This window comes from Pieris rapae, chromosome 14, assembly GCF_905147795.1.
Source record: "Pieris rapae chromosome 14, ilPieRapa1.1, whole genome shotgun sequence".
Classification (NCBI taxonomy): Eukaryota; Metazoa; Arthropoda; class Insecta; order Lepidoptera; family Pieridae; genus Pieris; species Pieris rapae.
In genome coordinates this window covers 7,677,186-7,694,872 of record NC_059522.1, presented here as the reverse complement: position 1 = coordinate 7,694,872, position 17,687 = coordinate 7,677,186, and the positions used below count along the sequence as shown (strand labels likewise).

The 17,687-nt window shown below is 31.9% G+C and overlaps 1 protein-coding gene across 1 annotated transcript; it reads left to right on the top strand.

Annotated features, from left to right (window-relative positions):
- Nucleotides 1-27: 27 nt before the first annotated feature.
- Nucleotides 28-4,544, top strand: LOC111001898 (aryl hydrocarbon receptor nuclear translocator-like protein 1). The gene has a single exon (XM_022271960.2). The coding sequence runs from the start codon at nt 370-372 to the stop codon at nt 1,912-1,914; it is 1,545 nt and encodes a 514-aa protein (XP_022127652.2). The 5' UTR covers nt 28-369; the 3' UTR covers nt 1,915-4,544.
- Nucleotides 4,545-17,687: the final 13,143 nt, after the last annotated feature.

The window sequence follows — 17,687 nt, the reverse complement described above, 5'->3', positions numbered from 1 at the left end:
ATTTAAGACAGTGGAGTGGAGCAGCTTCTTAGTGTATTGTTACATGTTTAGCTTTCCGTTTTTCGATTGGTCGTGAGTCGTGACTCGTGATGTTATCATACGAACGGTTCGTACTGTTGTGACCAGTGATAATAAATTGTGAAACAAGTGCTGACTGTTATTTTGGAATAATTTATAAGCCTTATTATTTTGAAAAAAAAATATAAACTATGTAAATGTTAAATAAAATGGAACATCTAGTTTTACATGGTTGATTAATGCAGAATCAAAGTTCAGCGTTGGTGCTTTTTATTTCGATGCCCTCGGAACGTTTTAGTTGCATGAATTGAAGTAAGCGAGGACCGCGTTTTGATAATAAATTTGTTCGATATGGCTTCTCCAGGCGCTGCTAATACAAGACTAAATATCTATACTACTACACCAACCCAAGTAAGCATGCCGAGTCCAGATTTTGGTTTGTCCCCAACTTTTGATATGGCTAGTACCAGTTGTGGAGATTCTTCGTCAGATGCACACTCGCCGGATTTACCAAAGGCTAAAGCGAGTGATAGAGAATGTCGTATTATTGCAGAAAAACACCGTAGAAGTCAATTCAATTCAGAAATTGCACAAATGATGACTCTTCTTTCTGATATTGTGCACTCCCAGAGAAAGGTTGACAAAACTAGTGTTCTTAGATTAGCCGCTAACAAGCTTCGTAACGAACATGTATTTGGTGATACTATAAAATGTTGTCATTTAGAAACTTGGTCAAATGCAATCATGAAGTTTTTTGACATTATTGGAGGATTTATGATCGCAGTGACATGTCGAGGTCGCATTTTTAACGTGTCGCCAAATGTTCAAGAAAAATTAGGTTATTGTCATGTTGATCTGCTCGGTCAAGATATTTACAATTATGTTCACAATGAAGATAAAGAAATTTTACGAAAACATATTTATCCAACTGAATTACAGACTGGTTGTGATTCAAAAATGTTTGAGCAACACCATAATTTCTGTGTAAGACTACTGCGTGCTGGTGCAAGAGCTGATCCGCCAAAATATGAACGCTGTCGTATTGACGGTATGCTACGTAAGTCAGATAAAGCTACGTCTAATGGAGTTGAAGATGAAAAAACAATAAGAAGGCAAAGAGTCCGACATCAGAGAACATTCTCATCAAGTGGCAATGATTTTGTATTTATTGGTATGGTTCATCCTATTACGAATCCATTGCCAGTAAAGATTTTACCACCAACAGCTTATTCAGAGTACTGGACCAGGCATCTTGTTGATGGCAGAATTGTCCAATGTGATCAAAGCATTTCACTGGCAGCTGGATATATGACAGAAGAAGTTACAGGAACCTCTGCTTTTGTTTTTATGCATAAAGAAGATGTCCGCTGGGTTATTTGTGTGTTACGTCAAATGTATGATGATAGCAAAGAATTTGGTGAGTCTTACTATAGATTAATGTCTAGGTCAGGTCATTTCATCTATATGCGAACGAGAGGTTTCCTTGAAATAGACAAAGCTACTAAAAAAGTTCAAAGCTTTGTATGTGTAAATAGTGTTATAGGAGAAGAATATGGTCGTAAGATGATGGAAGATATGAAACGAAAATATTCAGTAATGGTAGATGTTGACAGTAACCAAAGTGACAGGGCAATCACACAAGATGAGGCTCCAGTAGAGGATCCTAAACATTTAGAGCAAATTGTAATGCATTTGGTTGAACCAGCTGCTAGTGATAATTTGGATGAGTTAAAATTGGTAGCACCTTCTAAAGAGAATATTATTTCTGCTATTAAAAATAGTGAAAGGGTTGTTCATGAAACTGGTGTTAGGTTTGATACCAGGAAAAGAAAAAATTCTGATTGTGAAGATAGCATAGAAAACCTAAAAAGGCAAATTTGCTTATCAGATAATTGAACAAAAAAAATGCTATTTAATGTGTGTTCCTTTGACCATGGATATTAATGTCAGGTTAAATATTTCTTATACATGTAAGTATGTATTTATATATAAGAAATTCTACCAATTGTGTCCATCCAAAAAAGGTATGCCTGTATACTATTTTCAAAAATAATACAAAACAAAAATGTATGTATGCAAAAGTAAATATTTTTCTCCCTGGGCAGTATATTTAAGAGGTGCACTGATAATTTACTTTTTTACTAAAAAAATATCTTTGTGCCAAATATTATGTTATATATAGATTGATATTATATAAAACGAATGGAATGAAATAATTAAAATATTTGAAATTAATTGAAATATTGGGCTATATGAACTGTACCTTGCCGTTTTTTTAAAGATTTGTTTTTTTTATTGATATCGCTCTGTAGTGGTTTTAAAGAAGCATTTTAGAATTGGTAAATAAGAGAAACAGTGGCGAATTTAAAATGGCAGGGTTATCTAAGGAAAGCCTGTTAACAAGTGACAATACTTGTTTTAGCCAAAACAAGTTGTGTGAAAAAATCAGGGTAAAAAATAATGGTAAAGGTAGGTGAAATGATAAAAAATATATCAAGTAAGTGCCATGGAACATGTTTAGACTTTCCTTTTTTTCTAAGCCTTTTAATTTAATTTATAGAGTGCATTTTTAATTGGGAGCAATTTACAGCATTGCTATTACTAGAGGCTTTTGATTGTGTATTGTTATAATGATCATATAATCCACATTATGGTTTGATAGTTGCACAAAGAAAATTAACTAATATATTAAATCTTAGTCAATAATATTAAACATCTTACAGGTTCATTGAAAAAAAATATAATTACAAAAAATCAGTACAAAACTGTTACATTTAATATATTATTAGTTCCAGTGTTTTGCTGATACATATCCATACCATCAGGCACCATAATTGGACAGCTAAGTTATATAATAAGTAGTTATTTTAATGTGTTTAAAAGATCTGAGTGGTATATTGATAATGTGTAAATAATTTCATCTTGTTAAGGTGCTCAATATTACATTCTTATTTTGTCAATGAAATAAAATAGACTCCCATGCATAATTAACAGAATTTTTGAAGCAATTTTATTTAATGACTATGATTATGTTTAGGTGTAAACTAATATTGTTATCGGAATGTGTCCAATTATCGATTGATATTTAGTAATGTAAATATAATTTAGAATATATACAATTATTAAAATATAAGAATACATTGACTGAATGTTTATTCAATTATACTATTATGAATGTTTATTAAAATATAAAAATTTTGGTGTTTTGCTTAATTAGGATTACATTGTTTTTATTACATTTTACCTAGCTCAATAGGTATTTAATGTATTTGAGTGTTTGTAGCTTTGTATCCTGAAGGAGTGACTGTTAACTGTGAATTTTGTTTGGCAAGTAGTTACATTTCGGATATTATTATATTATTTTGTTAAATTTGATGTGCAATACATATAAATATAAATAAAAATCAGTTTTCATGTTGTTTAAGAATTCAATGGCTTAATAAAACCTATTTTATGCATGCACTTTTGAAATCGTATCGAACCTTTAGATGAAAATATTTGAAATTTTTTATATGATTTTTCTTTTCAAACAGCTGTGTGCCTCTATAATTGGGCAAACTATAAGTTCAAAGTTACAACTCCCATGTAAATAAGTATAATTTAATTGAATATATGTATTATACAATTCAATAGTTTAGTATATTAATTGTTGATGGGTTTGGCACTATAAAAAAAAGCTTGAGAAAAGCTTAAAAATAATTATGGTTCTTTTTTAGTAAATTTTTTGTGCCATGATGAATAAAAATCTTTCAAAAGTAACATGGTTCAATGTTTGTTACTAAATTTTTTTGCCATTATCAGGTTTAAGATATATTTTTTTTATATTTAGAGGGTTGTCACATATGGTAGGTTAGTATTTTTATTGTTCTTTTACATACAATGATGGAATTGAAATATTAAAAAAGTAGCTATTCTAAATATGTATTATATATCCAGGTACATAATATAATTAGAATGATTGGTTTGCTCAAATTAACGCTTTATGTTGCCATACTGTGTTATATTGAATTCATTAGTTTCATTTTTATGTGGCAACCTTGTTATATTGTGTTAGCATCTTAGCAATTAGCTTAGGGTTGTGATGGTTTGTCCCATGATATTTCGGCCTATTTGTTCTATGTTTTACGTAATTGTAGCTTATATTTACTAAGAGTTACCATTTCATATTCATCGACATTAAAGCCTTTCAGTTGAACAAACTTTTTTATAAAGACAGTTTTTAAGAATAACATACAATATTGTATTAAAATTCAATTTCTAAACATATAAGACTAAAAAACAATGAAATCCGCTAATACATATTTATAAATATTCAGTTCAATGCAAGGGTTAACCATTTGTTTTTTTAAATTATATTTTTGTATAACTATTAATGTATGTAAATGTCAATGCCTACACCCCACGAGATATTAAGAATGTTAGACGTAAGGACTTAGTCAATAATTTGCGACCAAAATTATTATATTTTACATGGATATTATTCGATGTACTATTATTGTACTGGATGTAATAAAAGTTTAAAAATATGCCCGAATATTTTTTACAATTATCATGAAATCCCATAACTGAATATTATGAAATGATATGTATATTGAAAGAAACGTATCGTATTTGGAAAAGAGATAGAAACATAATATCAGATGTAGGAAATAGGTTTTTATAAATCAAAGTCGAATGACGGCCGTAACCAGTTTTATATTCGACATTGAATTCTGGCGGTTATAACAAATCAGTTTGTCCTTTTTCTTCACATAATAAATGCCTTAGCGATACGAATTGCTTTACAAGTTAACAGCCTATAATTTAGTCGTATTTTTTAAATAACCTTTTATAATATCTACCCATTGATGCTAATGTTAGTGTGTCGAGTTATGGCTGTTGACTATTATTAAGAAATCAAAGATAATAGAGAAAAAATTAATTGATAAATATGGCAACATTATTATCAGGTAATCGTAGTGGCCACTTGACAAATTGTTATTTGTTGTTTCTAGGCTTTTATGTTTTTTTAAATATAATACGAATATAGGATATAATAGGTTCTATGCCGTTATTAAATTAAACAAAACCTTATTAAAATAATTCTAGCGTATCAAAATCTGTCTTTATAAATTTACGTCTTTGATTTTTAAGACTAATTAGAACCTTTGAAAATAACATAAGCCACTTTATTTTTATTCTATACAGATATCCCGCAGCGCACTGCCTTGTGTAAACAAAAGTAATTTGCTTCCGTAATTCACTTCTAAATCAATTACTAATAATTTTGCCTCTATGAAATACAAGCACAACAACGTTTTATTTGACTAAACAGGCCTTCTCCATTGCCTACCTCAATAGGAAGTCGAACTGCCGGCGTATAGGAGAAGAGAATCGTAGCATTACATCACGATTCATGACAATGAAACTGAGTGAGCGTTGCGTTGTGTCAGGGCCGGAGTGTCCCTGACCTCGGTCAATGGTAAATGGTTACGATTGAAGGTGCCCTCTACAGCGCGCCAAAACCGTCGTTTGGCAGCTTCGTTTTGTCAGCTTCTTAGTGAAATAAACTTAACCAATACATTAACTTTAAATATGTAGCGTTTTACAACGGTCGGACATAAGATTTCATAAAGTATCTTTAGATTTATTAAAAAAAAATGTCAATCTTAGATTTTTTTAATACAACACAAGATGTGTGTGTAGACGTGTCTTACTATTCGCGGGAAAAAGTTATTAGACGGCTGATATGTATTTGCTGTGAAACTATATAGTCGATAATAAAATCAACAATCTTGTCCAAATCAGATTTTATTAAAATTCTTCGGTCTTTATGTAAAAACTCACTTAGAATGTATTGTACTTCAATAATTGGCTTACAAAACGGAGAGTGGTCACACAGTAGGTATTGAATTAATCCTTTGAAATAAATAACAATAGCGATTATAGTCTGTCAAGGACTACTATAATTACTAATGCGTTGGCATTTAATTACCTTATTTATTTTCCTGGTTTTCTATTACATATTGATAAGCACCCTAATGTTGTGTAATAGAAAATGATATAGCTAAATCTAATTTATGCGTCGTTTTCATCTGGAAGTCCCGTCTTCATTTAAGAAAAATAAACGCTCTGAAGTGAATGTTGCGTCAATGTGTTATTATTTTCTTAGATTTTTAAGCAATTAATATATGTTTGGTACTGGTGGTTTAGGCATACATTTACACCCAAACGCTATCTCGATACATTTTTGACCATCTGAGACAGACATCTTAGTCAAAATATTGATAAAAGTGTGCCCAATAACCAATCGACGGATTGAAAATGCTATCTGTCGATACAAGCTATCCATGGTAGTATGTATCGGTGTATGTGGATAGACCTTTGTTTAAAAATGACGTTCAACTGAGCCAATATCCTCAGATATCTTAAGATTTTTTTAGATCAACAGTTTTCAAAATAATGAAAAAGCTATTTGATTTGTTTTAAACATAGATCTGTATATTGTAATATTATTTGTACGGTTTTATGTACTTTATTTGGCTTATATTGATTATGAAATAGGAGTGTAAAGAGCGAAGAGATTGCTTCTATCCGTCGCCAAAAATGGATTGTCTTCGTAGGGTGTGGTTATGTGAATGCAGATAGGAGATCGATCGACTGTCACGATCTTTATTAATGCACAATCTATTGAAAACAATCGGGCGTTCGGGTGTTAGACAAACATTTTAAAGGCTGTTCGGCAGTGTTGCCAACTAAGAACAAACTTGTATCCATAGATACACAATTTTGTTTTATCAAATTAAGATTTAGAATAATACTATCATCTTTCGTATGCAGGTTTGTTTTATCGACGCCTACAGATTTGTTGAGTAACGAGTAATAAATTGAAAAGTCGTTGAACTCTTTTGACTGAAATAGTTAGTTATCAGGGGCACAGTAAAAAATATATATTGTTCTGTCACGGTAATACGGCGTAAAGTAATAATAGACATAAAAGGAAGTAGTTGAGAGTTATCTTTGAATGGTTAGTAATAGTTTTAAATTCTTACATATCTTAATTTTATTATATAACGTCAGCGATTATTATTTTTTGTTAATATTAACAAATGTTACCAACGGAATAGAAAATATTTACTTTCAGATAAATTAAATTAAGGGTTACTGTATACTTAAAAAAAAACGAGGTTTTTAAAATACAAATTATTCACGAAAATCGGCCACATATTTTCGATTTCTCTTTAAAATGAGTTAAAGATGTCTATTCGGCTTCAAATATTTTATTGTAAAGATATACAGGGTGTCCCACGGCGATGCCACACGGAGGGAAAGTACCTTAAATATTAATGATAGGATATTTTACTGAAAGAAGACATCGTTTAATTTTTAATAATAAGTAGAACTGCATTCACGGATTTTTTTAAAAATCGCCTACCTCAACCGGGAATCGAACCCGCCAAATGTGACAGTAAATTTACATGTATTTTATAATAGCGTTTGAAAGGGCTACTAATAAGCATTATTTTTTCATATTTAAGCCTCATATTTAAGCTAAATACTAGTTCTACAAGCGGATTCTTTCGGAGACTGAAATATAAATTATAGGCTAGGCTTCTAATTGTGTTATATTTTTCGATATGTTTATAGTTTAGATGTCATTTTTTTTTATATTCGAGGTGGAAATGAATTTGCGCATCCCCTAAATTTGCCCTAAAAAGTTGCATGGGTATATGGGACTCGATCCACACCAAAATCTCTGCTATTCAGAGACTGGGTAAACAATACCCACTAAAAACACCTCGACAAATTCCTATAAAGCCGTGATTCAGAGGCTCCGGTCGCTATCGCATTCTACCGTTCGTCCTAAAACGCTTCCTCTCTCGTTCTGCTGTCCCCTTCTGTAGCATTACATGCTCACAGAAGGATACCACTGCATTCCATACCTCGTCACTGCCGAGCATATATGACACACACACATATACACAAGACAAAGCAAGGTTATAACCCACCACAGAACAAAGATACGTAACTGAGACCACTGTGGACAAGTGCTCTGCAGCGTCATCATTTGCGCCATAGAGTTTAAATGTCCTAGTATCCGCGTGGGTAACTCGAAAGACAAGTGAAGACTATAGATTTCTTTCTAAATAGTTGATCGTCAGCAATCTTTACCTTTCACCAAGGAGATATTTTTGCCGGAACTCCGATGTAGATATCCGGATATACAGTAACATCTAAGACAATATAATATCTAAGCCACGGAGTTCAAAATATTTAGTAACATATAGCATACTGAAAAAGAGACTCGCATATTGACATCGTCATATACTTACACTTCAGATGCAGTACGCAGCTTCCGTGATTTGAAAAGTTGCCAGCAACATTGACGTTTAAATTGATTGACCATAAAAATACTACCATCTGATGCCACTCATGACACGACGTCAGATTCTGAAATCTTTCTGTTGCGTTATAGTTTCTTTCACCGGTATGTCTTTTGCGCTAGATCTTTAGATGAAGTAGGCATGGCGTAAGTATGCAACCTAGATGCATACTTACGCAATGCCTAGACCTAATTTCATGTTTCGACTTCTGTTGTTGATTTCAAATCCGCATTTATTTGTTACAATGTAACATATCTACTCTCATCCGCCAACGTGTATAATATGGGTTATTATTAATGATTACCTATTGTTTGTGTATTATTTATGTTTTTGTTAAGTTAAAATAAAGACGTAATAAATTTTATTATTTATTTAAAATCGTCGGTTTATAATACTCATTGTTTTGCTTTTTGTTAAACGTATATTTGGCCCACTGTTTGTTTTGGCCTTAAGCCAATATAAGTTCTCACGCAAGAATTACTTTGTATTATTTGGTTATTAATAATCTTCATATAATTCAAATAATTTATACAATTATATTAACTATATAATACCCTTGATTTATTAACATATTAAACATTGTTTGGCTAGAGTTTCTTCCTTGTGTTTATTAAGTACTTTTATTAGTAAAACAAATTGGTTCAAGTGCAGCAATATTTGTTTGCGTTTAATCTAATAATAAGATTTAAAAAATAGGTTTTATTTACCACAGACAATGGCTTCACATTGGTTTAAGCAGGTTTAAGCCGTGATCTTAACAAGGATTTCTTCCCAATAACGAAACCTAAAAATACAAGCTATTTAATTAATCTAAGAAATTGCTATCAGATTTCTTTGCCTATAAGATTTCTATAACACTACATAACTATTTTATACATTCTACGTCAGAACTTTACCAGCATTAAATTCCTAACTATGAGATTTATGACAAAGTAAAGCAAAAGATTAGAGACAAGCATATTGTATTATTCCATAGCTTACAACAACAAAGTATGTAAGTACCTTAAAGGTTAGAAGGGAAATGGCATGCTTATTGATTGAGATTCGAGGTAATATTCCATACAAACACGTACTTGTATCTAACGCACATGCAGCATGGCGGGCCAAGATGGCCGACGATTGCCGCTCGTCGCACTCGATGCGATAGATGCATTAGGGTTGCCAGGTTTTTATTCTTAAAATAGCATTAATTATAAATTGTTCATAGTAACCTCATATCTACTAAAATACGTTACCGAGATATCCAAAGTATATTATAAAACAAATAACAATAGGATACTTAAAAATATACAAATAATTATGTGTGGTTCTTCAAAATTGGCTTAAGTTTTCCGTCTACCTGAAACTTCTTAAAGTACCTATGCTCAGGGAAAGATCACTTTTCTGGTAACCATGAGTTTGAGGGGCACCCAGTCGGCTCATTAACTGACACCAAGGCCGTGGTTAGAGGTCGGTGACCGCGCAATGTCACCTCTACATTGCATCGACGACTATTCCGCCCCTCCCCCTGACCTTACCTCCCCTCTCCGCAGGCTTCTTATCGCTTTGTTCTGTATACTAGTGAAGCATAATATACCTAAAGGCTGCAACTTAATTATCTAGAATGCAACACGTTTGGCGAGTTGCGATGATAATATATAATTCTTGACGAGTAATTGCTTTGTTAATTGTATTATTCATGGTATTTGAAATATTTTTTCTCTGTTATTTTGTTAGGTATTGTAGGAAATTTAATAAATTTTTAAAAGGTTTATAAAAACAGGAAAGAATAATGTTGGCCTAGTGGCTTTAGCTAGCAGCTCTCATCCTGGAGATCGTAGGTTCGGTCCCCGGCTGTGCACTAATGGATTTTCTATGTGCGCATTAACCATTCTCTCAAACGGTGACGCTTACCTTAGACCCAAAAAGTTGACGCCGCGGTCGTTGGTCAGGCACAGGAGACTGATAACCTACTTGCCTATTTGATTGACGATTGGCCCAAATCTGAAAAAGGTTGTAACGCCACTGGTTTTTTTATAAAACCAGAAAAGAAAGTGCGCAGTTATTAATTAGGTATTATTGTTGAGGAAAAACAAAGGAAGTATCACCTTAGTGGCTAGAACATGCCTGATAATTGTAACCTAATAATTATGTTAATTATTATTATTTTAAGCACAATGACATTGATATTTTGAAATTTATAAATGCGTTATAGGCAAGATCCTGAACCTAAGTATGACTCCCGTATGTCAAAATCCTAAACATACGTTTTTGACGTGTGGGAATCCATCTATTGCTAAATCTGAAACATTATAAACCGTTTCAATAATGGTAATATTGGTCGTATAGGCTTTTAGTGTTATTGGCGTTTTTTCTTGTGAAAAGCAAGTCTCAATCATGAATTTAAATTTGGTACGTAAATAAATAGTTAGTTTTAAGAGCGGTTAATAGCTATTGACTATAGTCAAATAGAAAATTTGTTAGTCATTCAAGGAATGGTATTTCTAATCAACAACAATAACAATACTTAACGTTGTATAAATACTTATACAATTTTAATTGTTTACCGCGCATTTTAAAAATGTAATTCAACAGACTAGATATTAACAACAGATACACAAATTATAGATGATAATTTTATTGATTTATTTAATACAAATATTAAACACTTTAACTTATAAATGCAATATTCTATATTTTAATAGAAAAAAATGTTTGGATGCTAAAACTAGATTTGAGTTTGATTTTCCGGAGTAAAATTCTTAAACTATATTTAGTCAAATGAATTGATGCAGACCCGGTAATTACAGCCGGGCACAGATAAAATAAGCCACATTTAGGCTTTCCTCGGCTTGACCACATCGGAGCAGCTAGGACCTTGAATAAGTTTGTTTTTGATCGCTTAAAAAAGTATACATAGCATATTGCACTATTTCTAGTGAGCGACAGGGTAAAAAATATTCGACTTATAAAATATTTAAATTGTTTTAATATTTAAATATATTAATCTAATAATAAGTTAAAAGATGTCTGTTAGGACAAGTGGATACCCGTAGACTCTGCCTAATTATCACTCAACAACACTCTGCCTACAAGGTTCGATAATATAAATAAATAAATTGAATTTTTAGTGTACATCAAGGTTATTTATGTTATACATTGTAGCTAGTAAATTATGTTTCGTAATAATTCCATTGTTACTAAACATAATTTACTAGCGGGATAAAAACAAAGGGCTACACAAAAAAATATAGACCTAGCAAAAACGTCTATTCAAGCTGGAATCTACTAAAATATATGATTTTAGACTTTATCATTTTAGCAATAACGTTAGTTTTGTGCCATCTAAGTTTTATGGCATTTGGATCATCTGAAATCTAGTTTTAAGATTTTTTGTCTCTCGTTTCTTAGTCACAATATGGACCGACGTTGAAACATATGCTCATGTTAATTTTAGTTTTAGTTAACTCTTTTTTAATTACTTTCTTCTCCCCTCATATACTTGAACTACACGAAAACTTAATGGTAAGTGGCGATAGGATATCGTATTATTTACAAATAAAAATCATAATTGATTGGTTCCGGATAATCACGTGCCGGTCAAATGTCTAGCGAAGTTACACAAAATGGCCGAAGGAAGTTGGTTGTTACCGGGAAATATATTTGACTTAATTTCCGATTGTATCAAAAGTGGCTACTGTTTAAAATCGTTGCTTCTACAGATAATATATGTACATTTGTCTCCGTTTTAAGTCCAGTATCTCCAAGTCTTCGGGTAACTTTTACAATCAAAAATTTTCAGTCAATATAATTTTTGAAAAAAAAAAACCATCATTATTTGTATAAAAAGTGGTATCTATAACAAATTTCTCGCGATTTTGCAATTGATATAGCCTACAAGTGGATATATGTTTTTATATTTCATTACAGGCGATTTTAATAAAAGTAATAACATATGTTTTCTAGAATTTGCAAAAGCGTGTAACACCAACAATGTTGTAGGAAAATTTGCATATTCTAGAATTACTGCCCCGAGGCTCAAGTCCTAAGGGTGAGGCAGGTGGTTCGCCCTTCCAACCCTTTCCATTATCCCTTTACCCCATTCCTTTCCCCCTACCCCATTGAATGCACTTTTATATGCACTAAATATAGGTAGAGAGGCGTAACGGAAAATCGATGTTGTCACGTGATAGTTGAAAAGGGTTGTCTCGTCTGTATTAACAAATCTGTGCTCTACCGCATTACCTGATTTTCAATTATGCTAACGTGAAATTAGGTTATTAGAGATTATAGGTTGATTATGGATTTATCATGATTATTAAACTCAAAAATATCTTTATTCATATAGGTAAACATGTACACTTATGAATGTCAAAACAAATTTTTGAACTGGAGCAAATCAATCCCAAGGATTAGGATCATTTAAGTATTCGTCACATTTATAAAAGGCTTTATTAATACATTTTCTTTTAACAAGGGCTTTGAATTTAATATAATAATTTGAATTAAATATTTAAAATAAATTTATTTAATGATAGTTCTCTAATTTCACTTGGGAGTTTGTTGTAAAAACGAATACAATGTATGAGAAAATATTATTTATTTTGTGATTCGATAGGCAGCGAGGTAAAAAAAGCTATCAATGCAAATTATTCGTACGTATTTTCGATCAGGTCACGTGTCCTGACCGAGTTTAACATTTTTTAATCATTCCAAAAAAAGTGTACAGCGCTGCTAAAGAAGTTTTCACTTCAAAATCTGGAATTTGTCCGCCTTTGAGTTATGCGCTTCATTTATTTAAATAAAGCTTTGAAAGTGACCAATATGTTTACGTAAAACAGTGGGGAATGCTGGCATAAACAATGGTTATTATTGATTTAACTTAATAAACATTATATTAGTTTAACCGCAATCCGTAGACAACATAATTTGATTTAACCCAGACGTTCGCTAGAGATTATTTTTAGGACGCGCAAATATTCATTGCTTCTTTTCTTGTCACATTTATCTCGTCTTCCTATTAACACACAAATAGAAATGTTTTTATACTGATTTTCAATCATGTAGGCGTTGGCTGGGTATTTTTCTATATAGGAAATGAGGGCATTCTCATATGAGATACATTTATTGCTCGTTTATAAATTATAATAAAGTAGATAACAAGGTAGGCACCCCCTTTGTGAAACCAGTGCAGCGGGAGTCAATCCACCCTCCGGGAGGCTGTATGCTCCGACTGTCGGTTGCTAAGCAACCTGGGCGAGGCATCCCGCTCCATCCACTACTACTTATCCTTCAATTGATTTTAACGATTAAGACCTTGAACATCCCTTCGTTCTTTTAATAATATTATTATTTTAATTGGAGATAAAATGAAAGCGGATTATTTTGTGAAAGTATAGCAAGAGAGATAAACTTAGATAAGTTTGACTTGACCACCTTTTATCAATTGCAATAAGTTGCTAAGCACCGACTCTGAATTTCACCATTAGAGTAGCGTCTCTTAATTTTATTTTAAATAGTAATTAGTGGTAGAAATTTTGTCGTAGTTTTACTGAAAAGTGTTATATATATAAAATGTATCAGTTTATGTTTTGTGCTACTGAGTATATTTAATTTAAAAAAAAACTTACTTGAAGTTACTGAAAATATACAAAAAGAAATCAATATATAACATAATATGTTAGTCAGCATTGGAAAATATATATAAAAAGTCTATATTAAAATAATGAATAATTTTCGCCAAACCTTAAGATCGACTGTCATTTAGGTTTTCTATGTAGGAACTAATTTAAACTGTTTTTTTTATAATCTTCGTCAATCATATATACAAAGAATGCAATTACTCACCTTTTAGTGAGTTTTCATGGTAATATAAACGTGTTTCAACTGACCTTGGTGTGCGTAGGTTGCTATGACAACTGAAAATTTTTCACTAAAATAAACACAGAATTTATTGTGAAATTTTATCAAGTAAAGTAAATACTAATTAACATAATTAAGTTTGAAATAATTATCTAGTGGCGCCACAATCCTTGGTCGTGGCCACATTTTTCTTCCATTGTTTGTTTTATAGACAAGTAGGTGATTAACTTTCTGATCCAGACACATAATTTTGACAGATGACAGTTTCCACGCGTAAGTAAGTGTTAACTGCGTTTATTGTAAGAAATGCATTTGAACGCACAACCACAGAGTCAAGAATGTCACGTATAAGCCGCTATGAGGGGTCTTTAAGATAACTTTATATTTACATAATTAGATGTAATCGTATTTCTAAAACTGTCATGCGTATAATAAAACTTTTTTACCAGGTCGTGTATTTTATTCTAACAAGGAAATTTCGCGCCCCCAGGGGTAAACAGAAGAAAATTTAATAATTTATAGTGGAACGGAAACAGTTATTTTTTCAAATTCCCAAATTTACCAAAATAATCTTATTACATTAAAATATTATCATCATTTAGAAGTGCCATCAAAATTTTCATAAATTAAAACCATAAAACGAATATACCAGTAACAACTAGTTAAAAGCGGTACACACATTATGTTTAGTGAGTTTATAAAAATTAGAAGCCTTGTCGGGCTTTTTTTTTACTTTATAACTCAGGACTTGCATTTCACTATTGCATCGCTTCAATAGGTGCGCTCTTTTTCGTTTACAGGCCTAGGTCTAGAGGATCATATCAACCTTTGACAATTACAGGATACGATATTAATTGGAGCGTGCAGCTGGTCGTTGGAATTTATCTTCAAGATATTCTTAAGATATCTCTGTGTGTAGATTGTAGAGCCCGGTACACTTGCTTATGGTAGACAATCACGGATATATGACTCCAACACAAACAAAAAACTATCAACTTGTCAACGGGAAACATAGTGTACTAAATTTAAAACTAAAGGACAAAGTAAGAAGTACAGATTAAGAATGAAAATAATAATTATTGACATTGCAAAAAACTTGAGAAATGGGCCACACTGCTCGCACGTACAATGGCAGATGGAAAAACAGGGTAGCAAAGTGAAAAGGGCCACTAGAGATAAGAAAGAGAGGTCGTCTTTTTGCTCGATTCGCTCGGCTAGCTTAAAGAAGTTGGCGGAGAAGATTGGGAGGAAATCAGAACTCAATACAGGTCCATGAAATTATTATGATTATTTTTTATAAAATTTTAAGCTATTTAAACTATCATCCATATTTGGATAAATGCTTCATGGAGTAAATGAGGCTTCATTCTTATTATTATCTCTTGGATCCAGAATCAAGAACTCACGATTAATCGTTTTACCTGCCCTGGTGATAGTATAAATTGCAATGGTCTTCGAAAAGTATATTGACTCCAACTTATCACCCATCATCATCAATGTTCACACGTATGTGTACAACCATTGTCTACCGCATGTGTACAGCCGTGTCTACCCGCAGGTCATAAAGGGACACATGAGAACTAAGGCATGTAACATTGCATATACGTGTCTAGCCAAGTAATAGTTTAATAGTAGTGTTGGCGGTAGGTTCATCTCCGGATGTACACCAATGGACGTTCTGAATATGTGCACATTTATCCCTTGTTAAGCCACCGGTTTCTGTCTAGCGCTGCTCTTCCTACAGTTTTGAGGATGATCTTTCACATTTCTCTATTTTTTATATCATCTAGTTGCTGTATGGTCACGTGATCTTTTTGCCATCTGTGTTACCAAACAAGATTAGTTTTTCGAAGTTCTCATGGCCTCTACATATTGTATGGCTGAAATTTGAAATGTTTCGCCATCACCAAATGGTAGTAGTAACATACAGCTCATAAAACTCAAGAAATACGCACTTTTGACGAGAATAGTTTCATTTATGATTGAGTATTAGTAGTTAAAAGCGGGAATAGGAACTAAATACCGTTCAACAATGAGTATTTACTATTTTTGTCTGCCAAGGACAGAGAGACATGGAAACAACTGGGGGAGGCCTATGTCGACAGACAACCTGACCAAAGCGCTTGAGAATATATTATTATTTTAGTTATATAATTAGATTTAAGAATATTACTGTTTGATAAGAATAGCATCTAAGCTAAAATGGTCAGAGAATAAAGGGATTTTATTATTATTATTTAATATTTTTGGCTTCGCCGCAGGTGAGATTATCGAAGAATTTCACAAAAATAAATAACGAAATTTCCCCACTTCGTTCTGACACTTTGCAAATAAATAAACGCTTTAAAACCTAAATAAGATCTAATAAATACTGAATTTCTAAATATATTTAAAGTGAATTTAATTTCCTGAAGTTAGTTTAAGGAATACTCGAATTTAAATTGGCAAATGTTACACCAAAAAAAATTAATTAACATTATTACTGACACAATGGTATTGTTATTATCTGTTAAAGTAATATTATGTAACGCCATACTCGATCGAATAGTAATAATGAAAATTAAAATCACAATTTTCATTTGTATTACTGATTATTATTAAATGTTTACACAGCTGCAGCCGCCAACTGTAATATATGATAAAAGAAATTAAGACTATAAGATCTATTCGATACGTGAGCACTAAGTAAAATAATTAACAGTACTTATTAGGCCATTAAATTATAAGAAATAATTATTTAATTGGAAAAATTTAATTATTTGTATTGAATAGGCTGTAAAAACGATTTAAAAGATTCTTTCACCATTACTCCTACGGACATAGGCTATATAATATAATTATGTAAGTATATTTTACTGATTTAAAGATATGTTTTTCATCTCTTAAGCCCAGTGACAGATTTACCAGCAGGCTGAGTAGTCCTGAGCCTAGGGCGGCGGATTTTAGCGGTCTGCAAATTTGACCTATTTTTTTTGTCTTACAGAAATAAAAAATAAATAAATAAATATTAAGGATTTAGGTAGGATTATACATTAGGATTACTTACCTGCATGTAAGTAATTCTAATGTATAAATCATCCATAGCGAATCAGTAATTAAATAAACTTGTATTACTGTTTTAGAAGGTTTGCAAATTAAGATTTTTTTAACTTGAAAAATAATAAAAATAATTTAAAATATTCCAAGCAAAATTTATATTTCTCAAGTCACTAAACTTGACTTGTGCCTGAACCCAATAATGTATCCACGATCTCTGGTAGAAAACAATCTGAGATCAGACCGTGACAATCGACCAATCTCCTGTCTGCATCTCAATAACCAAACTCTACGTAGACAATCCATTTTTGGCGAAGGAACGATACGAAAGTAGAAATTAAATGACACCACAGATACATAATTTGAATATACAAAAAATGAGTTACACGTTTTAATTAATATAGTTTCTGTATTCGTCGACCTTAATTA

What these genes read in the sequence shown, in the direction of transcription:
- LOC111001898 (XM_022271960.2), top strand. Translation starts at nt 370, where the DNA reads ATGGCTTCTCCAGGCGCTGCTAATACAAGACTAAATATCTATACTACT.